Genomic DNA, 15,260 nt, shown 5'->3' with positions numbered 1-15,260 from the left:
ATCGGGGGGTGCGCGCGGTGGTGGAGGGGGGGGGGGGGGGGGGGCGGGGGGCAGAATGTGTGTGATTCCCTTCAATCATCTCTTGTAAACTCACTTTCGGCACAAAAAAATGAGCCACATGGGGAATTGCCGTCTGCTTATTTTATCAACAAGGCAATCAGCATTGGATGTAATATATTTCCTACCTTGAATGACTCACAGCTTGTTTCTAACTCCTGTTTGGGAGCTAGTGTTAATTTCCCTGACCAATACTAAATTTCAATTTCAAAACCAAAGCCATAGAATGTAATTTTTTTCCTGTGTCATCATTAAGCAGCTTAATTAAGCACCAGCTTAAACAGCTTTTAGCCTTCCTGGTGTTTACCCCCAGTGTACGTGTAAAGAACAACTACATCACTGCTTTCCAGCCTTCATTTTGCTAGTGTAATGTAAGCCAAACTCTTCTGGACTCCATTCCTGTAACGGCCCCTACATTCCCTTTGGATACCCCTAATAGCATTTCTCTGCCCCACTGAGCACTTTCTTACTGTGTTGACTAGGGTTTTCTCATCAGTATTTGTTTCTAACCGGCAACCTTCTAGCCAAGAGAATTTTCTGTTATTAATCCAGGACATAACTTTGTATTTGTGATGCAAAATATCATCTGATTTTTATTGCTCATGGGTTTCAAGATTATCCAGTTCCTTCCATATGCCATCCCAATGGTCTCCTCCAGTACCACTTTGTATCTTTAGCAAAGCTCATTAGCGTCCTCTGCATCTGGGATATTTTATTTATTTTCATTTTATGTATGAAAAGTTGAAATATGGCTGATATTTGGGAAACTTCAGTACTGACCTCTTCTTTTAACACTACTGATTACCATCTGCTCCTGAAGAGCTTCTTAAAATCTTTTATTAACTGCCATTTTATCTGGTTCACTCATAATTTCTCTCATGGCACCATATCACAGACTCCAGATACATGACTGTGTAGCAGCTTCTCTGCCTGATTTCTTTTGCAAAACTTAAGTTATGATACTGTAGTTCAACCTGCATAACAGAGTCCATAGCATTTCACTCTAGAAGGAAGATTTACTCAGGTCTCTTGTGACTGGAGAGCTGTAGGAGTACCTTTGGCTAAATGGCAGTAGGAACAATGTTTTCTTTTAATTTGCACTATTGGTATAGTGTATGAGTCATAGACTTGTGATTGCTGTTGAGCGAGTGGGTGAGATAAAACACTTGAGACTAAGAGACATTCTTAGTTATATCCTCATGTCAGAATTAAAATTTAAGCTTATTTCTGAAAGTCTGGTGTTCAAAAGTGACACTAGTAGTATCAGCATTTTATACAGGTTTTTTTTTAAGCTTACGTGAAAACTTTGCATATACTTTTTGATAGTTTTGCTTTCTGTAGTTCATCACAGCTCTGTATTTCAGCTGAGAAAGTTGTAAATTGTCTAGTTTTCAAGGGGGGAGAGAGGTGAGAAACGTTTCCAGGACTGCAGAATTTCTGACTAGAAGGAATACAAGAGGTGCTTCCTCAAATGAGTTCTAAGAAGGCTAGAGCCCCACCTCTTCCTAATTAAGTGCTACAAATTTGCTGATAACTGACAAGTTAAGCTGATGTTCTGGTGATAACTGTTCAGTAACTATGTTTAGCCTGTGCTGAAGGTGATACTTTTTCACCTGTAGCCTGTAACAGGCTAATAATCCTGTGGATGGTGCTTTCTTCAAGCAAGCATCTGTGGAATTAGGAGAAATGAAATTAGGCCTCATGTCTAACTTGGTATTCTAATTGGTAAGAATATTTTGTGTAAAGGCATCTGCTATCCAAGTCACTCCACCACCTGGATGTTACATATCCCCCACCCCCCCTTTTTTTTTTTAAAGTCACATCTATAAAACATTATAGACATTTTTTTGGACTGGTCTGTGCTACTTTACATCACTTCAGCTAAATTAGAGGGCTATACAAAGGAAGTAAAAATGTAACTAATACTCTCTTATAGCTTCCTCGTAAAGGCAAATATATGCAGAGAGGCCTTACTGTGAATGATGATTAGCTTCACTGGACTGAATTATTTTTTCAACTTAAACAAGAAAAAAGCCACAAGGAGGCATAAATTGCAACCTTGAGGCTGAATCACTTTGATATTTAGTGAACATGAGAAATGAGTCTGACGTACTAGTTAAGGGGCAGACAGGAGGGAAAAGCAATGAAAGCATGTCAGCAGGGGGCTACTCTGTCTTTTGTTTTTCCTAGATAGACTCCTTCTGCAGCTCTATCCCATCCTCTTATTTTGATCCTGGTCCCTTCAGCATCTCCCAGCATTTTGGCTGAGGCAGAGCGGGAGGGAAAGGGAAGACAAGAACACAGGCAATGCAGAGATAGGCACATCCCAGTCAATGGGGGCTTGCCAGAGTGCTAGACAGAACAGTCTACCCACATACCTGCCTGCCAATGTAACTTTACCTTGCCTTGTGCACACATGGTGATGTCCCCCAGATTATAAATCTGGCATACTTGTAGATAGCAGTCTTTCTAGGGGAGCTGCAGAGATGGTGAAGATAGCTGGGCTTGCAACAGGTTCAGGGGGCTCAGGTGCCCTTTCTGGTTCTGTTATCAATTAATATGTATAATATGATTGAAATAACCAAGGAGCTGCTAAAGTCCTGTGTACAGTCCCCATCAGTTAATAGTTAAAACAGGAAAACAATAACTAGACATGATTCAGCGTTTAGGAACTAATTACTAGACCATGGGGCTTTATGTCAGAAAAGGTAATGGATTGTGGTCTGGTCAATAAACCTTGAAGAACCACTTGGAACTGCCAAGATTAGGGAAGAAGTAGGTAAAAGGTAATTCCTACAGAGGGAGATCGCGACCACCAACTCATTGACCACCTACTCAAATGATACCACCTACTCAAAAGAAGACAATGAAGGAAGAAGAAAGCATCTGCACACTAATTTACATGAGGGGCGAAGAAGAAAGAATGGATCATTAAGGAAAATAACAACGAATATGTATTAGTTAAGTGTATAAATGTGAGAATTTCTGAGACAAGGGTGTGCTGTCTTGAGACACCCATTCTTGTGCATCAATGAAATTAATTTGAAAATACCTCAACTCTGTGTGTTACTGGCTTGCACACTGGGTAAATGAACCCTGTTTGTGGGACAAGAGTTCTACAGAGGTCATCCTCACCCAATAACAGCTACCCATACAAAGAAGAAAAGAGAGCTGTAGAAGTGGCGAGTCACAGGCATCTGACTTGCTAGCCTGCAGTTACTCAGATTAGATACTGACCAGAGGAGAACACCAACAGATGGTAAACTGACTGTGTTGTCCTAAAAGCGGATTCATTACTTGGTGTGCAATAGGCCAGTCTCACACACTCAGGAGAGATATTGCTTTTTATTCAGGCCTGGGTGCTTGGTGGACTTTCCACAAATCAGGCACACCAGGTTCATCCAGTGTGTCCCTTTTATACAGTAACAATTGCACCTAATTTATTAAACTACTCCTACCTAGTACATAGTAGAACTATCTAATGTGTATGCATAGGATTATATAACCATGACACACCAAACGCCTTCTCCGCATGCGCGGGGGTCTCAGGTGGTCTTCAGTGGTCGTTTGGGGAGTATCTCCTCCTCACTTTGACTGCTAAGTCACTCTCTATAGGGTCAATGGTTTGTTTTCCTGCCAAGAGGGATGCATTATCAATCAGGAAGACTAGAAAGGATCAGAATGATCTTGGCTACTTCTCTAGGTATTGTTAAGTTCAAAATTATTAACTAACTTAATTTAAAACAGGATTTTCTATATCTGACATCTACTGTTCACTTACAAGCAAACACCGAAGACAAGGAAATGAACAGTTCAGGTAAGAGAGAGGCAGGTCAAGTCCATATACCTACTTACAGTCAACTCCCATTTCCATGCACATCTGTGGAGAAGGATCGTCCACTCTCACTGTCTTTCCCCGACCGTGGCAGAGAGCAGGGTTTTGCCACTCTCTCCTGTAAAGGTGTTGAGCAGCAAGAAAGCCTGGCAGAAATGAATAGAGACCATTCCTCTTTCCATTTTCAGGCACTGCAGCTATTTAATCTTATCAGTGGACATGTGTCACCCTTCTTATCCAAATACCATATGTCCCGCAGTGGCTGCATGTGCCAGCCAGTCTTACCAGGCTCCTTCATGCCAGCAGCCTCACTCCACTGATTCCCAGCATCCCAGGAAGCTTGCATGCAAGTTCACTGATGGAGCATCTTTTAATTCTGTGCCTGAGAAACGAATGTATTAAGAAAAGCCAGGAAGAAATACATCACACTTGGTGTTTTCAAAGCTGCACTGGGCAAACACATGGGCTTGCCATGTATTTCCCTGGGCCCATATGGAGAAGGAAAGGCTGAGAAGCTTACAGTTGACTGACTTGTAACCCACCAGGACAGGAATGGGAGCCAGCTGCCATCTGAAAGCGTGCAGGGAGATAGCAAAAGCTATGAGGAAGCAAATTCTCTTTAACTGGATTAGCTGCTTAAAGAATACTATATCATTCTTTCCTCCCCCAATTCCAGGACTTCCCCGACACTGATGTGTTTTATGATCCTACTTTCACTAGATTAATATTGAAGAGCAGAGGATGCATAAAAAAAGATCAGTAGCAGCTCAGAGGCAAATACATAGGCTTGAAGAAGAGTGGAATACTGCCGAGGCACCAAGAAGCAGGGAATCAAAACCAACAACATTAGAGAGTATTCACATTTCACATCAAATTACCAATGGAGTATCCATTTCAAGGTACATAGACAGACATTCAAGTGACAAAGCACTGACAGAGCTCTTCAGTAACTATCGAACATCTCCTTAACAGGCAGCAATTTAGGAGCAGGCTTATAAAGTTTCTGGAAGGTACAGGTGAAACCATGGAGAAGATATTTTAAAGTCATAGAGCTTAAAAAAGACACATTTGTAGGTGTAGATATTCCAACAAAATTTTTTCTCCCATCAGCACACCACTCCTGATTTCATATCCCCAAGTCAGAGTTGAACAGGTTTGAGTTCAAATTAGCACAGTCATTTGGGCTGGCTTTCAAAGGTAAGCTCAGCAGTAGACCTGTTATCTTCCTTGAAAGGCAGCCCCATGTTGAGCAGATCAAAACACAGCTGTCTTCTTTAGCCAGCCAGTTCCCATGGGAGGGCCAGGTCCAGACCTGTCCTTGCATCTAAACAAGCCTCCCAGCTGAGACATCCACCTTAGAAACCTCTCAGCTTCCTCTCCAGAAAGGGAGTATCAGCATCTCAAACTACCCAGAGACAGAGGATGAGAGACACTGCTTGGGCAAGGTATTTAGCACACACCTAACTCCAACCACCTGAACTTGGTTAGGTGGGTCTTCAAAACATCCATACACTTGCATATCTTGTTAAAGCAGCCTTTGAACCAGGAGGACAAGCTGACTCGTGAAGCACTAGTGATGTGGTGTGATGTCCAGGTTCCTCTAGCAAGGAACATTTTGAAGACAAAAGAATGGTTTAATGCCTTCCCCTCCTCTGCATTTTACCCAGGCAGTGTGAGCTGCTTTCCAGGTTTCACCTGCCTAGAAATCCTCACAAGTTTGCTGCTTTTACTATTCAAGCTTGTCTACCCCTGCTCTTCACTTTGAATACAAATAAAGATCAGAAACAAAAGGGCTTTACAGCCTGTGAACCTCAGAGCACAGCTCAGCCCATGAATGTGTCATTGTGGTATCTTTAGCCATCTACTGTAATCACACTAAAATACTTTAAAAAGTAGAGCTCAGCGTTGTTTTTTTCCCCCACTTGTTTGACAACCAAAAAAAGATGGAGGTATAGCCCCTCCCCACAGTGTTGCTCAAAGAATGAGACTTAATCAGGGAACACAAAAGGCATCACAAGCTCTCAGTCCTTATATGCACAGGGGCTCTGTCGTTGCAAGCTGTATAGCAGGACCATGAGTTAGCAAAGGTTTGCAAACAAGGCTTATGGGAGCTTTGGGCATGATGGCTTTCTCCAGGCTTCCATGTTCAAAGGTATTATGGGAAGTGCTGCTGTGATCCCAGTAAGGTGATAGTGGCCATGGGCAGCACAAGCAATCCAAGCCCTGGCTAAAGTCCTCTGCTTCTGGTATGTCCCAGCATGGTCTCCCAAGTTGGTTCCACCCACCAGATTAACCCACCCCAGCTGCTCAGCAGCACTTGCCCACTTGCAGGCTGTTGTTGCTAAATACATGGAAAGTCAGGGTGGCTGCAAGGAAGTTTGGGAGCTGGGCTGGAAAGGTGGGATGTGAGGAAAAGATAAAGGGTATGGGCTTGAGAGGTGTACATGCAGGGGTACAGTCAGGGTGATGAGGGCCTGGAGTGGGAGGCTGGGGGTTTTGAGAGAGGCTGATGCTGGAGGAGACAAGAATGGGGTTCTTGGCCTCTATTGATTTAGGCTCTTAAGAATATTTGGACTCTGCCAGAAGGTTTTCTTTTGTTTGATTTCCAAATATACAGGAGATGTAGCCTTTAAATCCTGCATAGTGTTCAGCATTGCAAAAGGCTAGTCTTGGGTATAACTGCATCGGTGGTGCTAGGGAAGAACACATTTATGTGGCCAGTGGGATGGGACATTAAATGTGCTCATTTTCAAAATTAAGCTGTTGGACCCACATACTCATCTTGTAAGCGGCAAGAATTCTGAAGGTCAATCTTTATCCTCAAGGGCACTAGTACAGGCTGTACTGTCTTCCTCAGAGATACAGGGTATATACTGGCCACCTGAATGCACTGGTAGGAAAGTCTATGAGGCAGTTAAAGCTGGGGGTAGATGTTGAATTTTAAGTCCTGGCTGCAAACTACACATGCTAAACCAATGTACTCCATTTGATCAAAAGCAACACGTGTCACTTTGAGGCATTCAGTTTTTCAGCTGCAGGTGACATTTAAAAGACAGTTTAGTATTTTTAAATAAGAGCAAAGAAGCATATAAATCTTAAATGAAAATAATGGTATTTGAGACTCATCACAATTAACTAGCCCACAGCCATACCAATGTTTCTACCAACCCTCATGTGCATTTGGGTTGTAGGTTTATACACAGAACTGCAGCCTGACCTCGGACAGATCTCACCATGTCCATGTGTAACTGAGATGCTGAATTAAATGAATGAATCTAAGGAAAGACTTCAAGTCAATAAGTTGGGATAAGTGCTTAAGGATCTAGTTCTTTGTAGAAAAAATAATTTCTGCATAAAACCCTTTTGTGATAGAAAAAAAGAAAAACTGCAATTTGGCTGAAAATGTTTTGATGTTCACATTTTTATAAAAAAAAAATAAAAATTTCTACAGGCATGTTCCACAAATGGGCAAATCATTCAGCACTTAACCAACTGTTTGTTTTGAAGCACTTTAGATAATGTTCAGCAGCTGTTTCTCTTGTCTGATGGTTCTCAAACACCAAATGCCAATTTTAAAAACCTTTGCCTTTGAACAAAAGCAAATGTTTATTTCAGTTCTCAGCCTCCGGATTCAGTATGGATCCCACAGTTTAAAGCAGATTTCAGAGAACAGCTTTGGATAAGAGAGTAACATGACAATAAGGAAATGGAAAAGTCCATTTTGGTGTGCTGACCCCTCCCATAGTGAGTTGCTTATGATTTGCACAATGTGCAAATGGAGGAAGAGACAATTATTCAGTTCCTGTTATTTGCTAACACCACCAACAAAAAAAACAAACTACATGCTAAGAGCCTTCTTTTATTGCTGTACTCATCAAGATGTGAAACTGATAGATGAGCTACGTATTACAGATGATCTTGTTGGACTGTACCATTTTGTAAGGGCAAGGCATGGGAGGATCTCAAGGGGAGAGAGAGAGAGAAAATCCTTCTTTTTGCATGGTACATGTCCAGTTTGCAAATGTCAGGATAATCCCAGTGGCAACAAGAGGGAGAATGTTTTACATTTAGTAACATTTATTTCTGCATTCGGTATCAAGTACATAAGTGCAAATATTCAGAGTCCATAATTAAGTCCATTAGGAACTACAGAGAATGTAATACAAATTGTAATAAATTTAACATGCTGGAACTTTCCAGTTACCATACATGTAAGTCAGCCTGTCAATCCCTTACGACAAAAGTACTGGGTTTTGTTTTCATTTTTTTGAGTTATACAAAACTGATTACCATAAGTACCGATTACTGTTTATTTTATTTGTGCTGGAAAACACTAAAACATCAGTCTACAATTCTATATAGTTAATAAAGATGAATCCAACCAGCAACCCAGTGACGTAGAAGCAATTTTAACTATTGCATCAGTGCGCTAAGCAGGAAAGCCCCTAGCCACATGTAACATTAAAAGTTATAGAAGCAATGCCAATAGAAGAAGGAAAAACACTAAAAAAATAAAATAAAAAGGTCAATATTATTTAGGCTCTCACCATCATGCACTTTATAAGCAACACAAAAAACCACATCTAGTACACTTTTCTCTTTACTATACTTTAGTGCTTGACACAAGTGATTGCAAATATTCTAAGTGCAGAAGCAGCAGGGGAAAAGCACTGCTTCTGAGTTTTATGTTTCTAAGATTACGGTGTTGAGAAAAAAAAGAACGATAAATTTGCAGTAAAGTGTAAGAACAGAGCTGTTTCACTCCAGATTCCCCCATTATTCGCTACTGTAGTAGATGAATTCTTGATGTCTGCTTTACTCTGCCTTTCTCTTAGCACCTGGGATTTTAGCTTGAATCCTAGAAATAAAGAAGAAAAAAAAAGAAGGATTATATGGTGAGGCAGCTATTCCATTCCAGTGGATCCCCACCCAGAGTCTTATTCAGGGGTATCCTCTAGCTTGCATTCAGTGTATTGTCACAACAGGTGGACTAGAGTCTAGTAAAAAACAGAGGTGATGTTCATCTATGTGTTCTTACAGGCCCCTAGTTGTAAATGGACCAGTTTGGGGTGGTTCATGTAACCATGGGGTATGCTCAGTGATATTCTCCCCCCCTTCATTATTCTACCATGGTATATTATCTATTGGAAGCTAGGAATTAAGTTTAAACAAACAATTTTCAACACAAACTTTTAGTCCTGCCCAAGGCTAAGGGTTTTGCAGAATCACAGAACTATTCGCTGGAAAAGACCCCAGAAGTCTTTGAATCAACTTCCTATGTGAGGCAGGACTATTGCCAATGCTAAATCAGGTTAGCCACAGCTTTGTCTCGCTGCATCTTGAAAACCTCCAAGGAAGGAGATTCTGGCACCTTCCTGTGTAGCCTGCTCTAGTGCTGTCCTAATCTCCTAGTGAAAAAGTTTCTCCTAAAGTCCAACAGCAACCTCCTAAACTGGATTTGTGTTGTTGCTCCTTGTTATAACTTCTGCCACTACTGAAAAGAGTTTGGCTCTATCATCTCATAACTTTCCATCAAGTACTTACAGGCTGCTATGAAATCACTCCTTAGCTCCCTCCTTCTCAGGCTAAATAAACCCAGTTTCCTCAGCATCTCCTCGTGGGTCACTTGCTCTCTGTACCTCACCATTTTGTAACCTTCCATGGGATACTTGTTATTCAGCCAGTTTTTGCAAAGCCATAGATACAAACTGCTGAGATGCACAGATCTACCTTCCAGACCAGCCATCCTGCTTCAGTAATTCTCAAGTTTCAAGAACTATGCTTAGACCCTCACTGTGCCCTTAGGAATCCCACAAAAGCTTTTGATACAGGCAACGCGTTAGGAACTAGAGCAGACTGGCTTAAAAATTTCATCCAGGTCTTCTGTCTGTTCCATGGCGGTTTGAAATAAGATCATGGTGCTTCCAGGTATTTTTTTTCTGTAACAGGGTGGTGTTCTAATTCCCACTTTGTTCATTAATGGTATTATTAACTCTAAAGGACAGAGTCCCTGAAAGCAAAAACCCAGGCTTGGAGCTGTCAGTGGGAAGGCAGTTAACGCATTTCTTCCTGTTTGTCTTGGCGTCTTTGTATGGACATCAGTCCTGGGTTGGGCTGCTCTGTCCACAGCTCCCCCAGATGGCAGGAGAGGGGAGAGAAAGATGTAGGGTCACAGCTCTGCCTTAGTCTACGCTCAGCGGAGAAGGCCTGTGTTTGTCCGGGGATCTGCCCTCCCACAGTCTTACATGCCAGGAGCTGGGGAGGACATCATTCATAGGGCACGTTGTCCCCAGGACCACCCAGCTCTTAGCCACCCTCAGGGCACCGCAACCTCACAGCAAGACTTCTGGTCAAGCCTGCTGCTGAACTCACTTTGCCACAACAGTGTTTATGTGGGTCCGCACAAGTCCCAAGTATTGATCAATCTGTGCCTGCAAAGAGCAAAAGGAGACCCAGTCAATCAGGCATCAACAAGGCAGAACCACCCAGACACCCGAACCACACCGAGCAGACAGACTTACCTGGTACTTGTCATATACAACAGGGAGAGTAAACATAGACACCACAGCTGAGGAGAAAAAGAGCACACTGTTATATTCCTGCAGATCAGATTCCTCCAGAGAAGAGACCTACTTTAGTGACAAACACATATCATGCCACTTGGTCAGCTGATCCACCAGGGATCTTTGTATTAAAAATGAACTTTACTCAAACCTCCCAAATATGGAATTTCCCATTGCTCTGCAAAACCACAGAACACAAATTAGTTCTAGCAGGAGGGACAATGTAAAAGGAATAATGAGTATTTACTGGAAAAGGAAATAAAGTTGATGATTTAACTGTGGGGAAGGCACAACAAAGATAGGCTGTTTTGTCTAAGTAGAAATCGTGAGGGAGTTAAAGTTAAAAATAGATTTTAAAAGAAATGATGATTTTTACCCATTATCAGAAGAGTCAGGCCATTGAAGAGGGCTCCCACGTAAGTCAGCAGCCACATTAGTACTGCAAACTAAATTAAAGACGGATCATTACATCACCTCCACTGTCAGCATAAGAAGAAATTAGTGCACTTAACTAGCTAACATAATAGCACATTAGCCTTTTTTAACGTGTAAGGGGAGTTGTTAAGTAAGGCACATTAGGAACTAGGTACTTTTTCTGGGTGTATAAACCCCATTCTCCGTTCTGCTGTTCACTGCTTCTCACCCTCTTAGCTGAGCTTTCATGTATATTTAGGGCTTAATTGCATACATTTAGGACTCTGCACTGAGCACGGCATAGGCAGATTTCTGCATCCAATTTTGATGATGGCAGGGGTCATCCCACACAGGTTAATCACAGCCCCACAGTGATAATCCCAGTGACTGAAAACTCTTGAGGCTGGGAGATGGGTACATTTTCCTAAAAATCTTCAGTAATTTAGGAGCCTAACCCATGTCTGCTCTCTTAATGATCTTCCCTTTGCTCTGAAGAACACCTACTTGGGTTCTAGGGTGTAAGGCTTAAAATAATTATCTCAGCAGGGAGGGAAAGAAGACCTTCCTCCATAGCAGGAAATGCCACAATTAGAGGAAATCCAGATTAACAGAGGTATTAGAGGGGAACACACTATTTTGTGGCAAAGTCATAGAAAGCATAATGCAGAGATGCTTCTAGAAGTGCAGTGGAGCTAAGCTCGTCCTGCAACTTTTATAACTCCTGTATTACTTATCAATAAATTCAAATGCAGATTGCCAAACCTCTAAACTGCTGGAAGAAAGCAGTTTGGAAATCGAAAAGGAGAGCAATTTTTATATTTGGAGCTACACAAAACTAGGTTTTATGATGACACTGTCAACAAGAGAAGCAGCACTTTGAAATGTAGATTGATCCTCTAGAGAGGGGTTAACAATATTTAAAGCAATCCTACTTTTAAAGAATCCACGAGGTCCTGAACAAGAAAGAGTCTCCTCAGCTCTTTGACTGTGCTGTTGACGTATAGCTGGAGACAGTCTGTGTATTTCTGAATCTGGTCCTGTGAAAGATTCATTTCCATCTCCAAGTAGGCTCTGCCAGAAACACAGGTCCAGTTACAAACCCAGGCAGGTTCACCTGCTGTTCACGCTCCTGCCTGTCTACCCCATCACTCCCTCCTCCCCAGACCTCATTTCTTTGCGCCGGAGCAACGTGTCCCCCTTCCTGCAGGCACAGAGCCACCAGCGCACGCTGTCTTTGCCTTGCATGACCCATCTCCCTGGGCAATTGCAGGCTTTGTGGGGGCTGTTTGCCTCCAGCCTTGCCCTTTCCCCATGCAGAGCCTGGTCTTGATGGGTTGTCTCTTTACTCCATGCAAAGGGGGATGTAAATCCTAACTGGGGGGGATTCCCCACAAACTTCTGTGCAACATTGCTGCTGCAGAAGAGGACATCTCCACCAGCTGGCAGCCTCTGGAGGAACAAAAGCTGCTGTCTGGCCACGTATCACCTTTGGCAGCAATGCCCCCTTCTCTCTCCTCCATCCCTCCACCTGCCCTGCACCTCTGAGCTATGCCCATGTTGTGAGTCACATCTCAGAACTGATCAAGTGAAACAGAAGGAGCAGCACACCAACAAGCCTTTTTTTCAGTGTACGTGTTTGCAAACCAGACCGGTTCCATGACCTGGTTTACCAACTTGTTGGCACAGCAGAGGAGAAAAGTTGACTGCTCTCCTGGAGCAAACCACCCAGACCCTGGGGAGCGTGGGGAGGACACTGGCATTGGCACCATCACCTAGGGTAATGGATTGCCGCATCACAGCCAAGCAATGCTGCAGAAAAGATATAAACAGTTCCCCTCTATGCCCAAAAGAGTGTGTCCAGAAACAATACTCCTCCTGCTTGCAGAGATATTGTATTATCATTAGTTCTTATGAAACTCTTTTTCTGTTTGCTTAAAAGTTTCCAGATCTTTTGAATTTCAGGAAGAAAATTCCCATGTATCAGAGGATGATGGCTTTTGTGTTGTTTTTCTTCTCCCAGGATCTGAGCCAATACAGCCTTACAGCTCTTGAGACACTGGACAACAGAAAAAATTATTTTCCCTGTTATGAGCAAGAAAAGAATTTTAGCCAGTATAAAAGTGGCAGCTAAAGAAATGTGAATTGCCACTGGGAATGGATCCTTTGCAAGACAAATGGCCCCTGGCCATGACTGCAAAACACTCACTTGAAGGGGTGGCCCTCGTCCGTCTTCTGCACAGCCTGTAGGACCGATTTGTAGATTCTGAAGCTAATGGTGGCTGAGAGGCCAGCAAGGGCCAGGTAGGCCACGACGCTGACGACGCTGAACTGGGTCAGGGAGAAGAGCAGCAACAGGAGGCTGCCGAACACGATCCCTGTCTGCTTGATGTCACGCCAGTACAACAGGTCAATAGCTGGGGAGAGAAGACCAACATGTTAAAGGCAGGAGCTGGAAGGGCATTGAGGATGGCCACCATGGCCACTGCGATGCTCGGAGTCCTTGCAGGAGAGTAAAGGGAGGAGTGATGCTCCTGCTCACATCAGCATCAACAGGAACTTCTCAGCAGAAGCAGTGAAGTGACTTCAGCGACACACTGAGGAAACTGCAACTGGTGACCTACTTGAAATCCTTGTATTTCTTGCATCTGTGTCTGGGTTAGATAAGATGGGTGAATATCTCCAACCACAGCACGGTAAGGTGCAGCAGCAAGGCAAATGTAAGATGCGGTTTGTGTTGTCGCTAGGGTTGTATGGAAGTTTTCATCCTAGCTTGCCTTTACTTACTGTGGAAACTGGATTATTTCTTTGTCACAAGTCCAAATGCCAAATGCTTGATCAAAGCATTTTCAAATTTTGCTTGTTGATAAACCAATAAGAAAGTTTGGGGTTAGCCACAATAAATCACTTTCCCATTCAAAGTTTTGACAATATGATTTTGTTATTTCCTAAGTTTTGAGAAAGGAAAAGACTCCTGGTTTTACCACTGCTTAATAGTTACATGGGTAGGAAACCATTTTTCAGATGAGACCTTAAAATACAGACTAAATCCCTTTTGCTACTCAAATCCAACCATCTCAGAAATATTAAAAAAAAAAGTTTTCTGCTTGTTAGATAACTTCCCTTGTCTAGATCCATGGGAGATATTAGAACAAAGCAAGTGCAGAAAACCATTTTCAACCAATGTATTTTTACATGTGTAAAGCAGCTAATTTTGACAGTGTTTTTCACCCAGTTTGTATAGTTTATTCCAACCCCTCCAGCAAACAATCTTACCATCAGGAATAGCCACTATAAAAGCAAAATTTTATGAAATGATTGCTGAATATCCAGTCCACAAAGGTGAATTTAATTTCTTTACACCAATAACCTCTTCTTGAGAGGACTCTTCATCCAGCCAAAGAACATGCTTATGACAATCTAAACAAAACAGCTTTAATTTCACACACTGCACAAGTCCTCATGAACAGCTTGAACACACCACCAGCCAAACAGATTTCATAGATGCCACTTGTCAAATCATTCCGAACAAAGAGTAAATTCAGGAAAACTGCAATCTGTCAAAAAAAATTTCACAAATACAAAAAGAAACAAAATTAATCCAGCCTAGTAGTTCTTATCATCTAATCTCCAAAAATTGTGAGTCACCGCAGCATGTTTGCCTTGAGTCAATGTGCTATATTACTCATTACTATTACACATATTAGCATTGCTTTTCAAAGTGATGTACTTGAATCTCCATCATTATACACAATATAAAAACTCTTTCATATTTTTAAGTGCCAGTATTCAGCACTGGACCTGTGATCACAAGCATTCATGAATAGATCTATGGGCTGCATGGAAGCCAAGGGACAGGGGACCTTGGTGGTACATGCCGAGGTCCTGGGTGCTGACTTTACAAATTGAGGACCAGGCCAGAGTCTTTCCAGATATATGCCCAGGTCTCCTTCCTGCAGAAACCTAGGGGCATGGACTAGGGAATGCTCCAAAATGCAGTTACAGCACAGTCAGAGCACGCACCTATATCGAGGAGGTTAGCAGCAGGCCCAGCTGTATTGATGCAGGCAGCTGGAGCTCCACAAATTGCTTACAGTGTTGAGGTGCTGGAGTATGTGACTTGCAAACCATCCTTACAAAATGGCATCCAGAACACAAGTGTGCAGCTTTTACCATTTTTCGTATTCTTTTTCAGTCAAGGCGCTGTAAATTTCTGCAGTACAGCACAGCAACTGGGGTGCTTTCACCAGCAAGCATTTGGACAGGAGGTGTTATTCACAGCCTGATCATTTTTGTGCTTAAAAATTCCTCTGTCAGAGGACAGTATTGGAAATTTATGCAAATCTCACTTCTCAAGATACTTAAAGTTTATATCACACAATACCTTCATGTTA

At 42.4% G+C, this 15,260-nt stretch overlaps 1 protein-coding gene across 2 annotated transcripts in view; it reads right to left on the bottom strand.

Moving 5' to 3' along the window:
* Positions 1-7,951: 7,951 nt before the first annotated feature.
* The window catches only part of RTN1 (reticulon 1), a 122,075-nt gene continuing 114,766 nt past the window's right edge, over positions 7,952-15,260 (bottom strand). For both annotated transcript variants that reach the window (XM_010584172.1, XM_010584173.1), the window contains 6 exons: positions 13,076-13,283; positions 11,802-11,940; positions 10,832-10,901; positions 10,414-10,460; positions 10,265-10,323; positions 7,952-8,750 (listed from right to left, as the gene is read on the bottom strand). In XM_010584172.1, the coding sequence (XP_010582474.1) occupies positions 8,708-8,750; positions 10,265-10,323; positions 10,414-10,460; positions 10,832-10,901; positions 11,802-11,940; positions 13,076-13,283 (566 nt within the window). In that variant the 3' untranslated portion in view covers positions 7,952-8,707. The remainder of the gene's footprint in view (positions 8,751-10,264; positions 10,324-10,413; positions 10,461-10,831; positions 10,902-11,801; positions 11,941-13,075; positions 13,284-15,260) is intronic.

This window comes from Haliaeetus leucocephalus, unplaced genomic scaffold, assembly GCF_000737465.1.
Source record: "Haliaeetus leucocephalus isolate CR32 unplaced genomic scaffold, Haliaeetus_leucocephalus-4.0 Scaffold944, whole genome shotgun sequence".
NCBI classification, from domain to species: domain Eukaryota; kingdom Metazoa; phylum Chordata; class Aves; order Accipitriformes; family Accipitridae; genus Haliaeetus; species Haliaeetus leucocephalus.
The sequence above is the reverse complement of the archived record's forward strand: the minus strand, read 5'-3'. Positions and strand labels throughout refer to the sequence as shown.